Raw genomic sequence first — 20973 nt, forward strand, 5'->3', positions numbered from 1 at the left:
AAGGCATAAGGTCTGGCTACCACTCGCACTGGATACCACACATATAGCCAGGGTGGCCGAAGGCCCTACCCGCCATGTGCCAGTGGGACATCACCCTCATGGTCTGTGTTTCCAGGTTTCCACCTGAGGGCCGAGCATACTCTCAACATGGACCTCCTAACTGCTCTCAAGGATGGACAGCTGGCCTCAAGGGGACACTGCCAAGGGGCTCTAGGAAGAAGCAACTGTCCCTCCAGACCTTAAAAATGGCTACCAAGGGCAGAGCCAGCAGTTTTCACTGGAAAGTTTCTCAACTAGGACAGGTTTCCCCTTCTGTGATGCTCAGCTCAGTCTGGAAAGGAGGTAAGAAAGACCAGAGCACCTGATCTCTCAAGGTCACCAAATTTAACCATTGTCCCGTTTAAAAGCGGGTAGTACAGAGGCCGTTGTGGGCTCTGGAATGGGACATATGAAGCCCGGGTCTGCTACATGGCAGCAGTGTAGTCCTTAGGCATTATTGAAACTCTGTTTCTAAATCTGGTTATGTGAATGAAAGGGGCTAATTTATGTAACGCTTTTAGTGTAGTAAGTTCTCAATATAGTTTGGCTACTTAACTGTTGTCTCCTTTGAAGGACACTGAACTAAACAGAAGAGAAACAGGGAAATAAACAGCATGGCACCACACATCAACAGAAACTTAATTATTCACCCTGGATAACTAAGCGTGACTACAAACAACAACATAGCAAAGAGAAGTTTGAGATCTTTGTCTTAGTCATTCTAGAATCCTGAGTCACAGCAAATGCACAGCCTCCATGAGGCTGAGCCACATATGAAAGCTGCTTCCACCCACAGATTGGTAGAGGTCACTGACATGCCTAACAATGATGATGATGATGATGATAAAAATAGCTACCATGTGCACACATGTTAAGCAGTTCAAACAGGTTATTTTGTTTAATTCATACCACAAGTCTTTGAGGTAAGTATTCTTGTTCCCATTTTACAGATGTAGAAACTGAGAATTGAAGAGGCTGAATAATTTCCCAAGCACACCCCCACTCACCCACCCACAAGCAAAAAGGCAGAGCCGGGATTCAAACACAGGTGTGATTATGTGTGGTCATCTATCTCCCCTATGCTACGCTGCCTGAAGGAAAATTCTAAGTGCTGTTGTTTCTGGCAGAAACCCACCTGTGTAGTCTTTAAACCTACTCTGACAGGAGCAAGGGCCACCACTCTGTATCTAAGACCTGTGGGAACAGTCCTCAGGCAATAAGGTGACCAGGGCAGCTGCAGACCGTATCTATGCCACAGTCTCCTAGGGCAAAAGTCTGTTTCTCTTTCCAAACGGCCTGCTGGGAGCAACTACTTAGGGAGACCATACCTCCTCCCACACTCAGTTCCCGGGCCTGAGCCACAGAGTCCTGCCATGGGAGGGAGGACCTGCCTGTCCTGCTCCCTCCCCACTCCAGGTTCCCAAAGGCCTCTCTGACAATTCCTGGGAAAGACTGCAGGATCTGGCAGGCAGCAGGTGACAGTGGGGGGAGAAGAGTTCTGAGAGCACACCACTCCTAACCCCCTCTGCCTCTCACAAAACAAAGAGGGAGTCATGCCCCATCCCCTGCTGCCACGGATGCCCTTCTCACAGTGGCAATGCCTCGGGCTGAGGATCTTGTGTGCTGAGGAAGTCCTGAGGAAGCCCCCTAATCCCCTACAAAAGTCAGAACCAGCTGCTAAGGGGTTAGACACAGATAGAACTGTCTATCTATATTAACATTTCCTCCTAAAAAACAACAGGAATCCTGGGGAGAGACCACTGGCCTGGGACTCCGTGAGCCCTGGTTTCTATCTCTGGCTTTATCAGGTGACCGTAGGCAAGTCACTTAACCTCCATGGGCTAGGCGTTCCTGCCTGTTGGGTGGGAATCATTACATATCATAATCATTACAGCTGACCGTCAGGGAGGCTGTACTCGGGCCAGGCACTGCGCTGGGTACTTTATCATGTTTATTCTCACAGCACCTTTTGCAGTAGCTACTATTTTCATGCCCATTTTCAGATAAGGAAACTGCGAAACAGGCTGGTTAGGGGATATGCCCAAAGTGACAAAGTTAGCAAAAGTGGACCTGGCACTCAGTACCATATCTGCTTTTCCATGCTCTTAACCACTATAACATACAGAGCTCTTTTATAGAGATCAAGGACAGAAGTAAAAGTGTTTTGAAAGCAAAAAAAAGGGGGGGAGGATGCATAAAATAAAGATAAATCAACCCCCACTGGACATAACTCAGGGAACAGTCCCAACCCCCTAAGAACCTTCTGTGGAACTTATTTGAGGCATCAGAGACCTCCATCATGGAAAGAACCTCAATAAGTCATTTCTTTCTTCCTCTTTCCCTTCAGGCAGGAATAATATGACTAACTGAATTATACAGGTGAGACCAGGAAGGTCAAGCAAGGGGTGATCAGCTTAGGCCCTTGGCTGGCAGGTAAGGAGGAGACCGAGCCCAGGCTCCTGGCTCCTAGGGGAGGAAACACTGATGACAAAAGCCCCTTTCCATAGCCAAGGTGGAACCCTTTCTACCAAAGTTTAAACATTTTAATATAATATCAAAGTGAATCTTTTCCAACCTTAAAAACATATTCAGTTTCCCTTTAAAACTGGTCAATATTCAATTATAAATGTAGGTGGCGCTCTCCTCCTCCTCCAAAGCTCTGTATTAGGCAGGTTCACAATCGCAGACAACACAACAAACAGCGGTTAGCTCAGCCAGCAAAGGGATGACATAGGAGGATACTGGGTCCATCAAAGGCTCTCTGGGAGGGCTACATATTTAGAGCCAGCCAGCCAGGAACAATGCCTGAAACATACCTTAGAGCTGGGCAAAGAACAAAACCCTGGCTGTCTTCAATAGCTGGCAAGGTGGCAAGGTCTGGCCCCCTAAGCAGCCTCGGCTCTTCCCACTCTCCTCTCTCCCCGATATGTCATCGCCCTACTTGCTGCTTCCCAGGCAATCCCATCCAAGGTCTATGAGCTTGCCATTCCCTCTGCCTGCAACGTAGACATTCACGTTGCTAGCTCCCTGGCTAGCTCATATACTAGGATTCTACTCAAATGATCCTTCTTAGACAGGCCTGCCTGGACCTCTAAGTCTCTGGCCCTAGTACTCTATTACCCTCTCTGCTTTTCTCTTCTACTTCCCTGCTCCTTGACATTGTGCTACACATTGTCTGTCTCCCCCACTGGAATGTAAGCGCCACCAGGGCAGAGACTTGGGTTGTTCTGTTTGTTGCTGTAAGCCCAGGGCCCAGAGCCAGACCTGGAACAATGAGATACTTAGCTATTTGCTGAATACCCTGTGAAGGAATGACAAAGGAATGCATGGAGAACTTCAAAGTTCAAATCCTGTAACTTCAAACTTCAAACCCCCAACTTCTCCTGCTTATGCTGGAGGATTAGGGCGGTAACAGGAGTCAACTTGTGCTGTGGCTGCAGCTGTGCTGTCACCTTGCCTGGATCTGCATCAGCCCTGAGGCTCTCACTTTGGAGGAAAGACTTGCCCAGGGACCTGTAGCTCTGAAGCTCCTCTGACAGCCTCTGCAGCTCTTGGAACTTATCTGGGCTGTTGCAGTACAGACCACGGAGGCCTAGCTGAGTTCCTGCCCCTGCTTTCTTAGAGCCTCAGAAAGACAGGGAAGTGACTTACCCAAAGTCCCCTTTCACCCTATAAACAGTTCAGCCCAGGGAGTGACGCTGACACGCAAATGCAGCTATGTATAGACTCAGAGTCATACTAGGTCAGGGCTGAGTGGAGCCTTGGTCACATGCAAGCCAACCTATGTCTGAAGATAATGCAAGCCAGTGAAGGAGCAAGCGTGTGCATGGACTCTGGAGTCTGGCAGAACCAGCCCCCACCCGCCAGCTGTGTGACCTTGGAGAACTATTTGAAAAGCAGATGTAAAATGGAAATACAAGTTTCTGTTTAAAACAGTTGTCTGCCCCCTGTTCAAAAGCCTACTACAGTTGTCCCTCAGCATCTTCAAGGGATTGGTTCTAGGACATCCCCTCAGATACCAAAAGCCATGATACTCAAATCCCTTATTTAAAAAAATGGTATAGGGGTGGGTACAGTGGCTCGTGCCTGTAATCCCAGCACTTCGGGAAACCGAGGTGGGTGGATGACTTGAGGTCAGGAGTTCAAAACCAGCCTCACCAACCTGGTGAAACCCCATCTCCACTAAAAATACAAAAATTAGCCAGGTGTGGTGGCATGCGCTTGTAGTCCCAGCTACTCAGGAGGCTGAGGCATGAGAATTGCTTGAAGCCAGGAGGTGGAGGTTGAAGTGAGCCGAGATCGCACCACTGTACTCCAGCCTGGGTGACAGAGTGAGGCTTTATCTCAAAAACAAAAAACAAACAAACAAAAAAATGGCGTAGCACAGTCAGCCCTCCATATCCACAGAACCTGCTGGTATGGAGGGCCAACTGTGCTTCCTATTCTTTATGATGTCAAATTCAAACTCCTTGGCTTGTTAGGCAAACTCTAACACCACTAAAATCTGATTAACCAACCTGCCCAATATAATCTGTCTGCACTCCTTCAAATAAAGGTGAAGTTGGGCCCAGGTGCTTCCTACTCCTTCTCACATCTGTGTGCCTGGAAACACCATCCACCTTCTTTTCTCTCTGAATTTACTAGAGCCCCAGGGGCAGGTCTCACAGTCTTCCCTGACTTGGGTTTTCCTAGGCACTGACAACTGGGCGCTCACAACGAGACCTGCCCCTGAGGCTCAAGTATTTGGTGTTACTTACAGGCAGGAACAAAGTTTTGACTCCCCAACCAGAACAAAGGATCCTCTAGGGCAACTGTCTGTTGGTTTTTTTTGTTTTGTTTTGTTTTGTTTTGTTTGAGACGGAGTTCGCTCTTGTTACCCAGGCTGGAGTGCAATGGCGCGATCTCTCACCGCAACCTCCGCCTCCTGGGTTCAGGCAATTCTCCTGCCTCAGCCTCCTGAGTAGCTGGGATTACAGGCATGCGCCACCATGCCCAGCTAATGTTTTGTATTTTTAGTTGAGACAGGGTTTCACCATGTTGACCAGGATGGTCTCGATCTCTTGACCTCGTGATCCACCTGCCTCGGCCTCCCAAAGTGCTGGGATTACAGGCTTGAGCCACCGCGCCCGGCCTGTCTGTTGTTTTTTCATGTCTCCCCCAACCAGGCATTAAAACATGCACAGAAATTCCAGCTGACGGGCTCCTGTGAAGTTGCAAGTTACAATTTGGTGAAAATGCCCCCAAATACTTCCTTTATTTCCCAAGGAAAGGAAAAGAAAGATATAAAAATTAAATTAAAGACAAACTTAAATCATTCCCATTTCTGCATGCTTGGTCTGTGTGGGGGAAAAAAATAATTTCATCTCTCCAAGGCAGACTTGACGAGTAGAGAAACTCCCTAAAAACAATATATACAGGCCTGGCGCTGCGGCTCACGCCTGTAATCCCAACACTGTGGGAGGCCAAGGCAGGCGGATCACGACGTCAGGAGTTCGAGACCAGCCTGGTCAATATGGTAAAACCTTGTCTACTAAATATAAAAAAAATTAGCTGGGCGTGGTTGTGCACACCTGTAGTCCCAGCTACTCGGGAGGCTGAGACAGAAGAATTGCTTGAAACTGGGAGGTGGAGTGAGTTGAGATCGTGCCACTGCACTCCAGCCTGGCAACAGAGCGAGACTTTGTCTCAAAAAAAAAAAATGCATACAAAAAAAAAATCATACCAATTAGTCTCAAAGGTTTCAGGAAGGAAAACACAGTTAAACTGAAAACGGTTAACTGGTGTTAAAAAAAAAAAAAAAAAAGAAACCAGCCCGGAAATGTTTTTAGGACTATGTCTATCAAAGTCCCTTAGGGACTGATTTGTCCTGCAATACATTCGTCACAGCACCTGCTTTCACTAAAAATCAACAGCCCAATGCCACAGCTTTGTGAGTGAGATGCAGAGTAGAACTGGACATGGAGCTACACAGCTCTGAATCATGTCACCCAACAGCAAGCAACGGCCACACAAAGGATTCCTGGCAGTGCCCTGTTGCCACTACGGTGGGTTCATTCATACGGCCATGGGAAGCTGTACAACAGCAGATGGCATCCTGCAGCCCCAGCTTCTCCTTCTGCCTCATTCCTGTCTCTGGTCCATGCCTTTGCTTCCCCACCGGCCCACTGCCCAAATACACTCAGAAAAAAGTCCCTGCACAAGCCTCCACCCAAATTAATTCCACGTTCTCTCAAGAGAGACCTTGAAAGGTACTGAAATTCAGGGAAGCTCTTCACTAGACTCCTCACTGGACGCCAAGAAATGATGTCATGGCCCTTGACATAAGTGCTTATTCCCATTTATGAAATGGAAATTATTTTCTTCTGAGCACAAAGCTAACAAATGTGATCAAAATAGAAAATAAACAATCCCAATTCAAGTGCTCAGAATGCAGCACAAATAGGATCTTGGGATAAATAAGATAGAGCTGTGAAATTAATATGGATGAGAGGAGGGGAGGGTCAGCGGGAGAAGTCCACCAAGGGGCTGCAAGGCCTGAGCAGCAGTCCACCCTGGGAGCAACTGGAAGAAGGACCGAAGGGTCCCCAAAAAGAACACTTCACACTCCCAGCTTGTCACACACTGGTTGAACTATTTTGGGTGGATATCACCTCCCTGGATGGCAAATGGGACGGGCCCAAGATGCAGAAGGGAAGGGAAGTCACACTGACAATGCAGAGGAGGTGCCCTTGTCCCTCATACTCTCTGCAACATTCCAGGAAGAATTCTGGTTTCATTGCTGCTGTTTTTTGTTTTTGTAAATAAACCGCAAAAAACAAATGGCCTCAAAATTGAACACATGTGATTTATACCAATTTATACACCAAAACACAAATAATGCAGAACAAGTAAGAGAAAAACTATGGTCAGACTCTCCACTCACTCATGGCTGGTGGCTGGCATTCAACTCTCCAGCAGCCAGGGAGTCCATTTTCTTTTTTCTCTGCTGTCCATCCTTAGGGACTGCCAGGTGGGCCAGGGTGTGCTGCCATCTGCAGGTCAAACAAAGACAAAACATAAGTGAACGCTCCAATCATTTGCCTGAAGCCCCTCCTATCCTCAGGCAGCTGGAAGACCTCCTCCCGGTCCTGGGACAAGAGCCAGGAGCACTTACCCAGTGCCAATACCTGCTGGGCCACAAACAGTCTCTGCTTGGGATCCCAACACAGGCAGCAGAGTCAGCAAAAACTCTAAGATATCAAGAAGTCAAGTGTTTCTTAACAACAGCAGCAAACTCTTACACAGGGCTGTGGTTACCAGACACTGCTCTAAAAAACTTATACTTGTTTACTTATTTCATCATCACAACAACGGGTAAATATTTTAGGTCTCTGCCAATTTGCCTGATTACTGAATTATGTCGAATCATTAAAATGAAGAACTTGATAATACCCAGTTTCAAAGAGGGGTCAAATATGAAACTTTATGAGAGGTTCTCAGCATCCTGCAGACATTCATTCCCTAAAAATTCATCAAGTGTTTTTTATGGACCAGACACTGCTCTAGGATCTGGGAAGAGAGAAGCAAATAAACAAAGTCCCTGGTCTCATGAAGATTCTGTTTTAGTGGAGCGAGGCAGCAATAGAAAAGGAGACAAATGCCATGCAGAAGAAGAAGTAGGGAAAAAGGGAGCACAATGATAATGCTGTTAATACTCATTCATTTATGCACTTATTTCCAAGGACTTAGTAACCATATAATTTCTTGCCCACAGTTGCATGCCAGGTCAGGCACTGTGCCAAGGATGCAATTGTGGATAAGAAATAGACATGGTCTCTGCCTGTATGGAGTACTTACATAAGAGGAACATTTATTATTAGTCAAATAATCACCTAAATAAATGCAAAGATGTTAATCTGTGATAGGTGTGATAGCAGAATTGCATGCAGTCCCTGTGAGAGCATCTCAAGGAGGCCTGACCTTATCTAGAGGAAGGCCTGAGGTGGAGTATGAGGAGCAGCAATATGTTAGTCCATTTTTCATTGCTCTAAATGAATACCTGAGGCTGGGCAATTTATAAAGAAAAGAAGTTTAAGGCGAGGTGCAGTGGCTTACGACTATAATCCCAGCACTTTGGAAGGCTGAGGTGGGTGGATGATCTGAGGTCAGAAGTTTGAGACCAGCCTGGTCAACATGGTGAAACCCTGTCTCTACAAAAAACACAAAAATTAGCTGGGTGTGGTAGTGTACCCCTGTAATCCCAGCTGCTTGGGAGGCTGAGGTAGGAGAATGACTTGAACCTGGGAGGCAGAGGTTGCAGTGAGCAGAGATCACACCACTGTACTCCAGCCTGGGTAACAGAGTGGGATGCCATCTCAAAAAAAAAAAAAAAAAAAAAGAAAGAAAAAGAAAAGAGGTTTATTTGTCTCACAGTTCTGTAGAGTGTACAAGCATGGCACCAGCATCTACTTGGCTTCTGGTCAGGCCTCAGGATGCTTACAATCATGGTAAAAGGTAAAGGGGGAGCTGTCGTGTCACATGGCACAAGAAGGAGCAACAAAGGGGAGGAGGTGCCAAGGCACCTTTAAACAACCAGCTCTCACCTGAACAGAGTAAGAACTTACTCATTATCTCAGGGAGGGCACCATACCATTCATGAGGGATCCAGCCCCATGACCCAAACACCTCCCACCAGGGCCCACCTCCAGTGCTGGCAATCACATTTCAACATGAGATTTGGAGGAGGCACACATCCAGATCGTATCAAGCAGTGTCCCTGGTCAAAAGCACACCCTATACACAGGCTGGATCGTGAGCAGTCAGCAAGGAGAGGACACAGGGTAAGGCTGAAGAAGCAGTGTGACAACCCTTGCATGACACTCTGCCACAAGGGGAGTTCGAGCCTTAACCCTGGAGAACTGGAGCATCACACAAGGGTCTTAGGCGGAGGAGTAACACATTTAGATGTGTGCTTTTAAAAGATTATCTATGGGCTGGGCGAGGTGGCTCATACCCACAATCCCAGCACTTTAGGAGGCTGAGGTGGGCGGATCACCTGAGGTCAGGAGTTCCAGACCAGCCTGACCAACATGGAGAAACCCTGCCTCTGCTAAAATATAGAATAAGCTGGGCGTGGTGGCACATACCTGTAATCCCAGCTACTCGGGAGGCTGAGGCAGAAGAATCACTTGAACCTGGGAGGTGGAGATTGCGGTGAGCCAAGATTGTGCCACTGCACTCCAATCTAGGCAACAAGAGTGAAACTCCGTCTCAAAAAAAAAAAAAAAAAAAAAAAAAAAAAAAAAGAGAGATTATCTATGTAGGCTGAGTAATAGCCCTGCCAAAGATGTCTATGTCTGAATCCCTGGAGGCTGTGCATATGTTCCCTAACATGGTAAAAGGGACACTGCAGATGTGATTGAGCTAAGGGTCCTGAGATGGGGAGATTATCCAGGCGGGCCCAATGTAATCACAAGTGTCCTTACAAGAGGGAAGCAGGAAGAGATGTGACTTCAGAAGAGGAGCCTCAGAGTGATACGGCACGAGAAAGATTTGGCTTCGAAGAGGAGGAAGGGGCCCTGAGCCAGGGAATGCAGCCTTTGGAAGCTGGCAAAAGCAACAAAACCATTCTCCTCTAGAGCCTCCATAAGGAACGCAGCCCTGCTGTAACATAGCTAGCCTAAAGTTAGAACCTGAGCAATGCCATTTTATACAAGACAAAGCTGTTTTCCAAAATTAAGTTGTAATGGCTGCCCTATTCTCTTCACAATAACTGCTGGCCTTGGCTTCTGTAAATAAAACTGCTAGTTTGCTCTGTGAAATAACTACTATGTAAAGCCGCTTAAACTTTGCTTATCAGTAACTGCTCTCTGTGGCCCTAATGTGACACCCAAGCAGTCCTAACCCACGCCATCTTGATTCCTGCAACTTGTAATAAGTAACTAAGATCTGTGACTTCCATCACTACCCAGACAATGTGTAAACAAACGTTTATCTTGACTTCTGTGAACCACTTAAGTAACAAATGGAATGACAAGAGTCCCCTAGCCCTTGGAATATCCAGAGCCCTCGTCTCCGTCCAGGAGGTGATTTACAGAATCCACTAGCCCTCGGAATGTCGGAAGCCTTTTCATCCCCATCCCCGCTCCTCACCCCCACTCCCAAGGTGGTTTTTCAGGTATAAAAAGTCTTGGCACCCTCCTTTCGATGCCACAGGTTGGAGAGACGTGAGTCCTCTGTGGTCGCCAGCAATAAAGACCCTACAATCTGGCATACTTTTGTCTTGGTGTTAATTTCTATGCTCGGTCCAGTATAACACTGCCAAAGCCTTGATGTCAGGACTTTTAAAATAGTAAATTTGTGTTGTTTTAAGGCACTGATTTTGTGGTAATTTGTTACAGCAGCAATAGGAGAATAGGACATACTAGCTCCTGTGGAAAACCAGACTGGAAGTAAGGGCAAGGGGAGACAGAGCTCAGCTGGAGGTCACTGCTGTGGTCCAGGCAAGAGGTGTGAGAGCTTGTACCACCGTGGTGGCCGTGGGGATGGAGAGGAGTGGTGGAGTTGAAGGACCCCAGCAGGGGAAAAGCCTGCCAGTGAAGAAAGGTCTTGCTGCAATCCGGCAGATTACTGGAATGCCATAGCAGGCCTCTTTCAGGCTCAGGCCCTGGCTAGAGCCCAGCACCTCTACAGAAGGAGGAAGCTCGCCCCAGGGCTGTAGACCACTCCCCAGGCAGACACACCTTTACTCACATAACCTGCCAACCCCATTTCCGCAAAACAGTTCAAGAGTCTCCAGGAACAAGCCCTAAGAAAGAACACCTGGGGAATTTTTTTTTTTTTTTTTTTTTTTTTGAGACGGAGTTTCACTCATGTTACCCAGGCTGGAGTGCAATGGCGCGATCTTGGCTCACCGCAACCTCCGCCTCCTGGGTTCAGGCAATTCTCCTGCCTCAGCCTCCTCAGTAGCTGGGATTACAGGCATGCGCCACCATGCCCAGCTAATTTTTTTTGTATATTTAGTAGAGACGGGGTTTCACCATGTTGACCAGGATGGTCTCGATCTCTTGACCTCGTGATCCACCCGCCTCGGCTTCCCAAAGTGCTGGGATTACAGGCTTGAGCCACCGCGCCCAGCCGGCCTGGGGAATTTTTACTAGGCAAAAGGTAGCAATGATTTCTGCCAACCATTAAGCCTTGCAGTGAACTCTTTTTTTTTCCCCTGGAGATTTTGTAATTCTGGAAGACAGATGTCCAAATTTAAACATACACATCTCCAACCCAGCAGAACCATGATTAAATCCAACATCTAAAAACTTCATGGTCAGTAGAAAATGCAGAAAGTAAAGAAAGACTAAATAAGAAACTAGGAGACTCTCTCAGCATCTATTCTTGCTTAATAATCCAGACCTACTTAAAAAATGGGGCTGTTGAGAAGAAAAAGCAATAAAAATTATTTGAGAGAATTTTAGAAACATTCTCCCATTCTGTTGAGATTCACACAGGGTGTCTGGCAAATATTAAAGAAATATTAGGGAAAGTTACAGATTAGTCTCAAACCTTTTGGAAGGCCGAAAGGTTTTATTGGGACAGGCTAAAGGCAGCCGCCTCATTTACATTAGCATAGGAAAGGCTTTCCGGGTTTAAGTCTGTTTACCCCACCTCCCTTTGTCTCTACACAGTTTCCTCCTGTAAACTTTGGGCTGGATGACACTCTCAGGGGGAGGTCAAAGGGAAATTACCCGTTAATAATGTTTTCTCTGGGCCCAGAGCCTAAAGCATTTATCATCGTAAAACCACTTTTAATCATATTAATTATCCACAAGCGGGTTGACTTGGAACCTCTGTTAGGAATAAACGTGTGGAGGTACAGGGAATCGTGGTCATTTGGTTGCATTTCGCCCTCTAAAAGCAGCCAACGACATTTCCTAGCCCACTTGAATCACTGTAATGGTGTAAGAGTGCATTCATTCATCCGTCACTGAGACTGGGTCTGCAGGCCACACCTCCAAAGGTGGTGGTCAACGTCTCACACCATTACAGTGATTCAAGTGAGCTAGTGATGTTCGATTGGCTGCTCCATTCTATTCCAAAAACATAAATATACACACGCTAAAACGAAGTATCTTGGGTTGTATTGAGAGATGACAAGGATTTCTTAAGGGTACTTTTTCCCCATGACTTTGAAGCAGGCCACAGGGACCTAACTGAATTGTAAGAGCACGAAAGGATCCAGGAATGCCTGTAGGTGACAAAATACCAGGCAGTCCTGTTAGCGTAGGAGGAAGTTAATTTAAAAATAGATATATATTTTTTCTGGTGACAAAGTGACATATGCCTATTATTGGAAAACTCAACTCCTGTAGTCCAATGATCCAGAGATAACCCATTTGGAAATATTTTCTTCCAGTCTTTTTCCCCATTTTGGCACACATGCATGCATGTGTGCACGCGCGCGCGCGCGCACACACACACACACACACACAGGCATACTCACTTCATTTTTAACAAAATTAGGATATTGTATATACTTTTGTAACAAGTTTTATGTAACAGTATATGATTCTCCATGTATTAAATATAGTTTTTCATAACGATAGTATTCCATCATATGAAAGTATGAAAATCACTTAACAATCCCTTATTGCTGAACAAAGTTTCTAACTTTACGGTAACATAAATCATTGGGAGGAACCTCCTCATTGTCAGGTCTCCATACACAAGCCTGGAGCCAGAAAGTCTGAAGTCCTGCTTGCCTCCGCTAAAGTCTCCCACCCACTGCCTGCATTCCCCATTGTCCCTGATCACCCAGCAGAGCTTCCCACAAGCCCCCTCACCCAACCCTGCCATCTTAACTGTTCTTATGATAATGTAAATACCTCTCGCCCAACCCTGCCATTGTAACTGAACTTGTATACTCCTTGCCCCTACCCTCCACCACTGTAACTGAACTTACTCTGCAACACCCCCATCCCCCAAAAAACTACCCAAACCTATAAAACCAACTCCTATCCCACTGCCCTTTGCTAATGCCCATTTCGGCCTTAGCCCACCTGCACCCAGGTGAATAAACAGCCATGTTGTTCACACAAAGCCTGTTTGAAGCTCATTTTTTCAACACTCATCTACAGTAACATCCCTCATCTACAGAAATATCTGTGTGTATAGCTCTGATTATTTCCTTAGGGTCCTATTTCTACAGGAATATCTGTGTGTATAGCTCTGATTATTTCCTTAGGGTCCTATTTCCTATATCCATGCATTGCCATTATTATTTTGCTATAATTAAATACCATCTGTAATGTACTTAACATTTCTCTTTATATCAACTCATTTCTGTCCTTAAACAAATGTATTTTAAAAGCAAACCTGACCGGGTACAGTAGCTCACATCTGTAATCCCAGCACTTTGGGAGGCCAAGGCAGGCAGATTGCCTGAGATCAGGAGTTAGAGACCAGCCTGGGCAAAAATGGTGAAAACCTGTCAATACTAAAAATACAAAAAAAATCAGCTGGGGATGGTGGCACATGCCTATAGTCCCAGCTACTCAGGAGGCTGAGGCATAAGAATCACTTGAACCCAGGAGGCAGTGGTTGCAGTGAGTTGAGATTACACCACTGCACTCTAGCCTGAACGACAGCCAAGACTCTGTCAAAAAAAAAAAAAAAAAAAAAAGCAAGCCTTATTACCTTATTTAAGTGGAAAACCAACATCATACGCCATAAGTGAAGGCAATCATAAGAATGTTTCATTGGAATAAAAAACCACTGTGGTTAAAATATAGTCAAGATACTGCTACCCCTTTGCTCATTCTTTTATATCAAATGGGAGATTAGACAGGCTTAGAGAGGTATTAAAGACAAGCCAGCACCAAGCTAAAGTTTTTCTCTTTCCCTTGATCAGAAAGCTGAAAAGGAATTGAGCAGGGGAATAACTTTCTCACTGTGAGTCAGTGTTAGACAATGTGGCAAATGTGTCCCAACTAGAATTACCCTTCGCCACCTGAAATAACCTCACATGAAAACATGCCTTAGGACATATTCTTGAAGTAGAACTGGAACAAAAGGTATGGATACTTTAAGGAGCTTCTGATAACCAGAGCCCAAACACATCCAAGTTAGTTTTACCATGAGAGTGCCCATTTTACTTCACCTTCATAAATATTAAAGTACTATAAACAAAAATGTTAAAATAGTTAAAACGTTTCAGCTTTTTAGTGTAAAATATCCAGCAGCTGAATCTTCAAAGGCTATTTTCATGCTCCTCTATCTAGTTCCTGACTCTAGGGCAGGGCTATTTTATGAACCTTCAGTTAGTGGTAAGCTTACAACAAACTGATGTTGCACTTGGTTTCACCAAGTAAACTCTGTAAAACACGAGGAAGTGACTTTAGCATTTGCAAATATTTCAGAATGGCTTTGTGCCGCAAAGGTCAAATGAGGATCAGAACTGCATGGATTCCAAAGTATACTTTGAGAAATAAGACACCCAGAGAAGCATTACTCAACATACAATTCACTACAAATTTTCAGCAAGTCAATGAAAAATCTAAAAGAAATACATGTTTAAACTTTCCTATCCTAGATAATAGGCAATTGCACAAATAGGTTAGTTTATATTGCAATTGTTAACATTTCTAAAATAGAAAAAGGAAAGTGTATTTTGAAGCATGATGAATTAATAACAATTGGAATTGTCCAGATTATTATTATTTTTTTTTTTTTGAGACGGAGTTTCACTCATGTCACCCAGGCTGGAGTGCAATGGCGTGATCTCGGCTCACCGCAACCTCCGCCTCTTGGGTTCAGGCAATTCTCCTGCCTCAGCCTCCTGAGTAGCTGGGATTACCGGCACACACCACCATGCCCAGCTAATTTTTTGTATTTTTAGTAGAGACGGGGTTTCACCGTGTTGACCAGGATGGTCTCGATCTCTTGACCTCGTGATCCACCCGCCTCGGCCTCCCAAAGTGCTGGGATTACAGGCTTGAGCCACCGCGCCCGGCCTTGTCCAGATTATTTTAATAATTCCTGGGCAGATACCTATGTGTTTATGTGCCTGTGGGGAAAAGGTGAGGAAAAAAGAGAAGTGAAAAAACATGCTTAAAGATTTCTTATGTTTGGAAGGAGGTTATAGGTTCTGATTAATTTTTGCCAGAGAGGAAAATACAAGTTTATCTAAGCTTAAGAACTAAATGATGGCCTATTGTAAGATACAGAACTTTCAACTCACTGAATAAAAAGAAAGAAAGAAGAAACAGGGGAAAAATACACTTTGATAAATACATAAAGAGTCACGAGAAAAAAAAACAACAACACATGATAAATGCATGGCAAAACAAGATGGCAAAAATAAGACCACATTTATCATTGATCAAAATAATTATGAACAAATTAAATTCCATTATTAAAAGACCAAGACTTTCACCCTAAATGTCCATGAATGGAAAATGGATAAATTATGATACATATTCAATTTTAATGGGTGTGTATGTGTGTGTATGCATGTGTATGTGTGTGTATACACCACAGAAAGAGGCCCATGAGTTACAGTTTAGGAAGTTGTAGAAAAATATTTGTATAAGCACAGGAAAGGGTCCAGAAAAATACACCAACGTGATAACTGTGGTTGGCCGTAGAGATCGGGTTTACAGGAGGCAGAAGTAGACTTTCTGTTTCACTTTACAAATGTCTACACTGTCTGAATCTATTACAAAAAGCATGTTTTTTGTGTTTTCCAAAGAAACATGAAAAAATGGAATAATAAATATAAGGGCAGAATCAGTGAAATAGAGGATATAGAGGACCAAAACAAAAGGTGGTTAACAAAACCTGAAGTATTTATTTGAAAGCAGATAAACCTCTAGTGAGACTGATCAAGAATAACTGACAGAAGATTGAAAAAAAAAAAAACAAGATTACAGAAAAAGGAAGAAATGACAAAACAGACATTTTAAAATTTATAAAGAAATAATATAAATATATGATAATACATTAGAAAATACAGATGAAATGAATACATTTCTAGAAAATAAAAATTGCCAAAATTGGCACGAAAATGTGAATAACCACTTAAGGACTGAAATAATTTTGAAACCTTTTCCCCATAGAGTTTCAGACCCAGAAGATTTTACAAGTGCCTTCTACTAACTTCCAAGGAGCAGAAAATCTCTATCTTAATAGAGCTGCTTTAGAAAATAGAAGAAAAGAGAAAACATTGCCCAACTTGAGGTTACTTAATTTTGAAATGCGGAATATGGACTGTACAAATAAAGAAAAATACAGGATAGCTTTGCTTATAAACATGGATGTTAAACTCCTAAAGAAAATATTATCTAATCAAATCCAAAAGTATATTACAAACACATCATGATAAAGTGATTCACTACTTTAGTTGATTGTGGAAGAGGTTATTAGTGCTCACCAATCTCTCTGTTCTCGTCCTCCTGGGAACACCACCAGGCTACATTTCCCAGCCACCTTACAACTAGGTGAGACCTATGAGATAGCCTATGCCAATGGAATGTGAACAGAAGTGAATCTAATTTTCTGGCGCATGAAAACAGCAGCATTTTCTAAAAGCAATCAGTACTCAACACCATCCTGGGGTAGGGCAGCAGGGGACCCCATGTTTTAAAACTTGGTACCTCAGGCCATCTTTTGTCAAATTCAGATGGTTTTTTCAAAGTTAAGATCATTCAAGTTTTGTTTCATTAATGGGCCTTATGATCAGATCTGTGATATTAGGCTGAATTCATTACTATTACTAAGACAAAAAGTGAGTTAAAGGGGATTCTTTGTATTGCCCTGTGAAACCTGTCATTACTTAAATGTAAGTTAAGTACCTGATGATTTAGTCACTTTACTCTCAGCTCTTAGCTCTTTCACCCATCTGTCCCTGTTCTACACAACTTGCCTTATGGGTAACTTGCATACATATTTTCTCTCCCCAGAGGATGGGGAACACACTAAGGGCAGGGGCTGTTTCCACAGCCCTGGGGTGGAACCCCCTTCTTGCATACCAAGAATGAGTTGGCTATACCTGACAAAGGGCAAAGACAAGGTCGCATGCATCTTTCATGCTTCTGCTGGCAGATGCAGTGGACTGGAAATTTCCTGGTCTGGGAAGGACTCCATCTGTAAGTGTACCCTTCCCTGACCATCTATGCCAGCACCAGGATGAAGGTCCCAGCAGAGTGAGCCCCTCATTTCACATGGGCAGGGCCAGGACAAGAAGGGCAAATCCTGGCCTAGTTGCTCTCCATGCCCACCATCAAAGGGGATGAGCTGCTAGCTTGCTAGGTCATGGAATACTTGGAAGGCACCCCAAGTGCCCCCAGGTGCACCAGATCTAGGAAACTTAGGCAAATTACAGGAGGGATGGGGTGGGGCCCAGAGGGAAAAACGCGACAGACAGGTAAGAGGGAGTAGATTAAGAGCTCAGGTTAGGCATCCTGCTCGGCATTTTACCAACATCCTCCCACTTCTGTTTTCACCAACACCCAGGGAGGTCGGTGCCCTACACTAAGGAAACGTGTGTTCAGGTGGCCCCACTTGCCACGGTCCCAGCTCCACCCTGGGCTGCTAGACCCTTGGCACGCTTGTCTGAAGCCTCCCAGGTCTTCCAGCCCGGTTTGGAGGCTCAAAGCCACGAAACCCAGCGGTGCCGCGTCTCAGGCCCTCCCCGCCCCAGCGGCTGGACCTCCGACCCTGCCAGCGTCAAACGCCTGGCGTCCGGCCCGATGGGTCCGCAAGGAGGAGCCCGCGAGGCGGCCGCGAAGGGGTTGCGCTTACCTCGCCCGGTGCGGGCCGCGGCCTCAGCGCCCGCGCTCCAGGCCGGCCGCCGCTGCATTCTGCGCCCCTCGCCGGGAACGAGAGCTGCGCCAGTCCAGGCCACGACCGCTTTCATTTTCCTCAACAACATCGGCAGGAAAGCGAAAGCGAAAACCTCTGGGAGGCGGGACCAGGAGCGAGCGCGCGGGCGCGGGCGGGCAGCCAGAGGCGGGGTCGGCGGGCTGGGGTCTGCGCTTGGCCTGCCCGGTGGCATTCCGGCTGGAGCCGGGCCGGCCGAGTACCCGCGAGCGAGTCCGCCACGCACACCTGCCTCGGCGGGACCTTGGCCCGGGGTGGGCAGGCCCGCTGCAAGTGGAAAGGCGCCCGCGCCGCCTCCGTCGACGCGCACAGGTTCCTCCATCTGCCTTTCAGAGATTCAGCGTCTACTTGGGCATGTGGCTGGCAGCTATCCCGGGACCTGGCCGCTGGCAGCGCCTCGGTCTCTGGCCTGAGGAGGCGAGTGCCAGCCTGAGCAGCTGGGACCAGGCCTCTGAGGGGCCTCCGTTGGAGGGAACTTGATCATGAGGTACCAGGCACCTCATATGGGGTCAGCGGAGAAACCAAAAGTCAATGACGTCGGGTCCCTTCATCCGATAAGAGAAACGGGAACAGCAAGCCTCAGGTTTGGACTCCTTGGTCTAAGCGGTGCCCATCAATATCTACAAATTTAGAGATTCCAGGGTTCAGTGTCTGGCAGTTTGTCATTGTCTGTGATTTGGGGCAAAATATTCAACCAGTTAGACTTAGTTACCTCCCTTGTGGGATGGGGATAATAATCATACCTACTTCCAGAGTTTTAGGAATGAAATAATAGAAGGGAGAAAATACCTGAAATTTCTGTAAGCTTCTAGGTGGGCTCCTTGAGAGCAGCAACCAAGTCATTGTTTATCTGGATGTTTGATAGATATTCTCCAATGGCCAGGCCATCAACTTGGAGCTGTCTCCATGATAACAGGATAGTTGTCAAAGTTTGGACAATATTATCTGGAGTTTAAACACTGAGGAAGCCCTGCAATTTTTTTTTTGGAAGTGTCTCAAATTTAGCCTGACAACTAGTCCCTACAATTATGCCACGGAACCAGGTTTTTGTTAGAGCAGAGCACAGCCTCAGCGTTTGATGGACATTCCTACAGCGGTGTTTAGCACTGGCCACTGAGGTCTGAAAATATTTTTGCAAACATTTCTATTCACTTGCTTTTAGAAAACATTGGCAAGACATCATACTCCAAACAGTTTGCTGTGTTGTGTATATTTATTGCAGAGCAAACATGAACGTTTGCAGTGGAGCAAACACAGAGCAGTGTGTTATAATGGGAAAAAGAAAACAAAATAAACTATTAAATCTGGCCAGAGTCACTTTGGTTTACCCGTTTGTAATTTGGGCACATTCCTGGCAAGATGGAGGCCCTGGTCTGCGACTGATAGAGGGTCTTGTATGTGTCCTTGCAATAGTTTCCTCAGGAGCAGGTGGGAAAGCAGGGCAGGCCAAATGACATTCGAAAAACAACAGCCTGTTTCTCCATCCAAAAGATGATACTTTTAGTCTGTAGTATGAAGGAAAAAGAGAAACAAAAAAGGCAAGCCTTGGCCAGGCGCGGTGGCTCAAGCCTGTAATTTCAGCACTTTGGGAGGCCGAGGCAGGCAGATCGCCTGAGGTAAGGAGTCTGACACCAGCCTGGGCAACGCGGTAAAACCCCGTCTCTACTAAACATACAAAAAATTAATTGGGTGTGGCTGCGTGTGCCTGTAGTCCCAGCTGCTTGGCAGGCTGAGGCAGGAGAATTGCTTGAACCTGGGAGGCAGAGGTTGCCAAGACTGTGCCATTGCACTCCAGCCTGAGCAACAGAGCAAGACTCTGGCTCAAAATAAAAAAAGGCAAGACTTGGAGCCTTTTCATCCTTATAGGACAATTCTTGACTCCAAGATAGCAAAGTAGAGTTAAATCTGCTTCGGCATAAGAACTATGTTTGGGAAGATGAAGATGAGGAAAAGACAGGTAGAGATATAAGCAGATAAGCCAAATCCTGGTTACCTTTTATAGATATCACACATGTGAACAGAGAGCATCAGGAGGCAAAGGCAGGCCTGAAGTCTTTCGTCTTGGTGATTTCCCGGGATCCAGGTTTGGTCCCTGACTTTGTGGGACCAAAAATTTCATCTGACTTGTAGTGTTCCATAGTTGAGTAGCACTGATGCATAATGTCAGAATGCCAACTTACTGATTTCCTTCAGTATTTGCTAGAGAAGTGCTATTACATGCATTACCTCCTTTAATTCTCCCTACTATCATGTGGTATATTATAATCTATTAATTTTTCATTTGGAGGAAAAAAGATGAAGGAAATCCCAAGGTTCATACAGTTACTATGTATGTTAGTGGCAGAGTTTGAATCAAGGCCATCTGACCCCAAAACCTGCAGCTTAGCCATTCCTGTCAGAAGCAAGACTGTCAGAAACACTGGACTCGAGGCCACCTGATGAGTACATTCTCTTCTTGTAGCCATGCAGTTTGGAGCCCAGTAGTCAGAAGGTGGCTTAGTGAGCCTAAAATCAGAATCAGAAGAGTGAGTTGTCCGACTTAAATGTTTAATTATATCAGGTTTGGGCAATGTGGGATGTCTTTCTCCACAACACAGGTCAAAACCTGTAGGGAGGACTGTTCACTCATCCCTGCTGGCCTGGCCAGCTCTTCTCCCTAGATGGGGCCTGGTGGACACCATCTGTTTGTGTCGATGAGACTCTCTTTATTGTGGTACCCAGGCCACCCCTCCTCAGATGGACACATTTTTAGATAGGCAAGTCGTCACTGAGTAACATTACTCAATAAGGTCTTGCAGCCCTTATTTTTCTTTATGGAGACATTTTGTATCTGCTCTTGCTGGGAACCAGCCCAACCCTGTACGTGGGTGCTGAGGGAGTGAGAAAAGAAATAAAGACAAAGATAAAAGAATAGAATTTTTTTTTTTAAGAGATGGGGTTTCACCATGTTGTCCAGGATGGTCTTTAACTCCTGACCTCAGCTGATCCTCCCGCCTCGGCCTCCCAAAGTGCTGGGATTACAGGCGTGAGCCACCATGCCTGGCCCAAGAATAGAATTTTACAGCGTAGGTCTAGGGGTCCAAC

General features: G+C 45.6%; 1 protein-coding gene across 1 annotated transcript; it reads left to right on the forward strand.

Moving 5' to 3' along the window:
- Nucleotides 1-10132: 10132 nt before the first annotated feature.
- Nucleotides 10133-20765, forward strand: LOC116524100 (uncharacterized protein C9orf66-like). The gene is made up of 4 exons (XM_032242698.1): nt 10133-10195; nt 17011-17156; nt 17629-18472; nt 19892-20765. Exons 1-3 carry the CDS (start codon nt 10133-10135, stop codon nt 18320-18322), a joined length of 903 nt encoding a protein of 300 aa, XP_032098589.1. The 3' UTR covers nt 18323-18472; nt 19892-20765.
- The last annotated feature ends 208 nt before the right edge of the window (nt 20766-20973 follow it).

This window comes from Sapajus apella, unplaced genomic scaffold, assembly GCF_009761245.1.
Source record: "Sapajus apella isolate SASKATOON/1434 unplaced genomic scaffold, GSC_monkey_1.0 scaffold1, whole genome shotgun sequence".
Lineage (NCBI taxonomy): Eukaryota > Metazoa > Chordata > Mammalia > Primates > Cebidae > Sapajus > Sapajus apella.

What these genes read in the sequence shown, in the direction of transcription:
- LOC116524100 (XM_032242698.1), top strand. Translation starts at nt 10,133, where the DNA reads ATGTCGGAAGCCTTTTCATCCCCATCCCCGCTCCTCACCCCCACTCCC. An exon ending in CTCCCAAGGTGGTTTTTCAG is followed by an intron (nt 10,196 to 17,010) that starts GTATAAAAAGTC and finishes CTGTTTCCACAG; the next exon opens with CCCTGGGGTGGAACCCCCTT. An exon ending in GTCTGGGAAGGACTCCATCT is followed by an intron (nt 17,157 to 17,628) that starts GTAAGTGTACCC and finishes GCTTGTCTGAAG; the next exon opens with CCTCCCAGGTCTTCCAGCCC.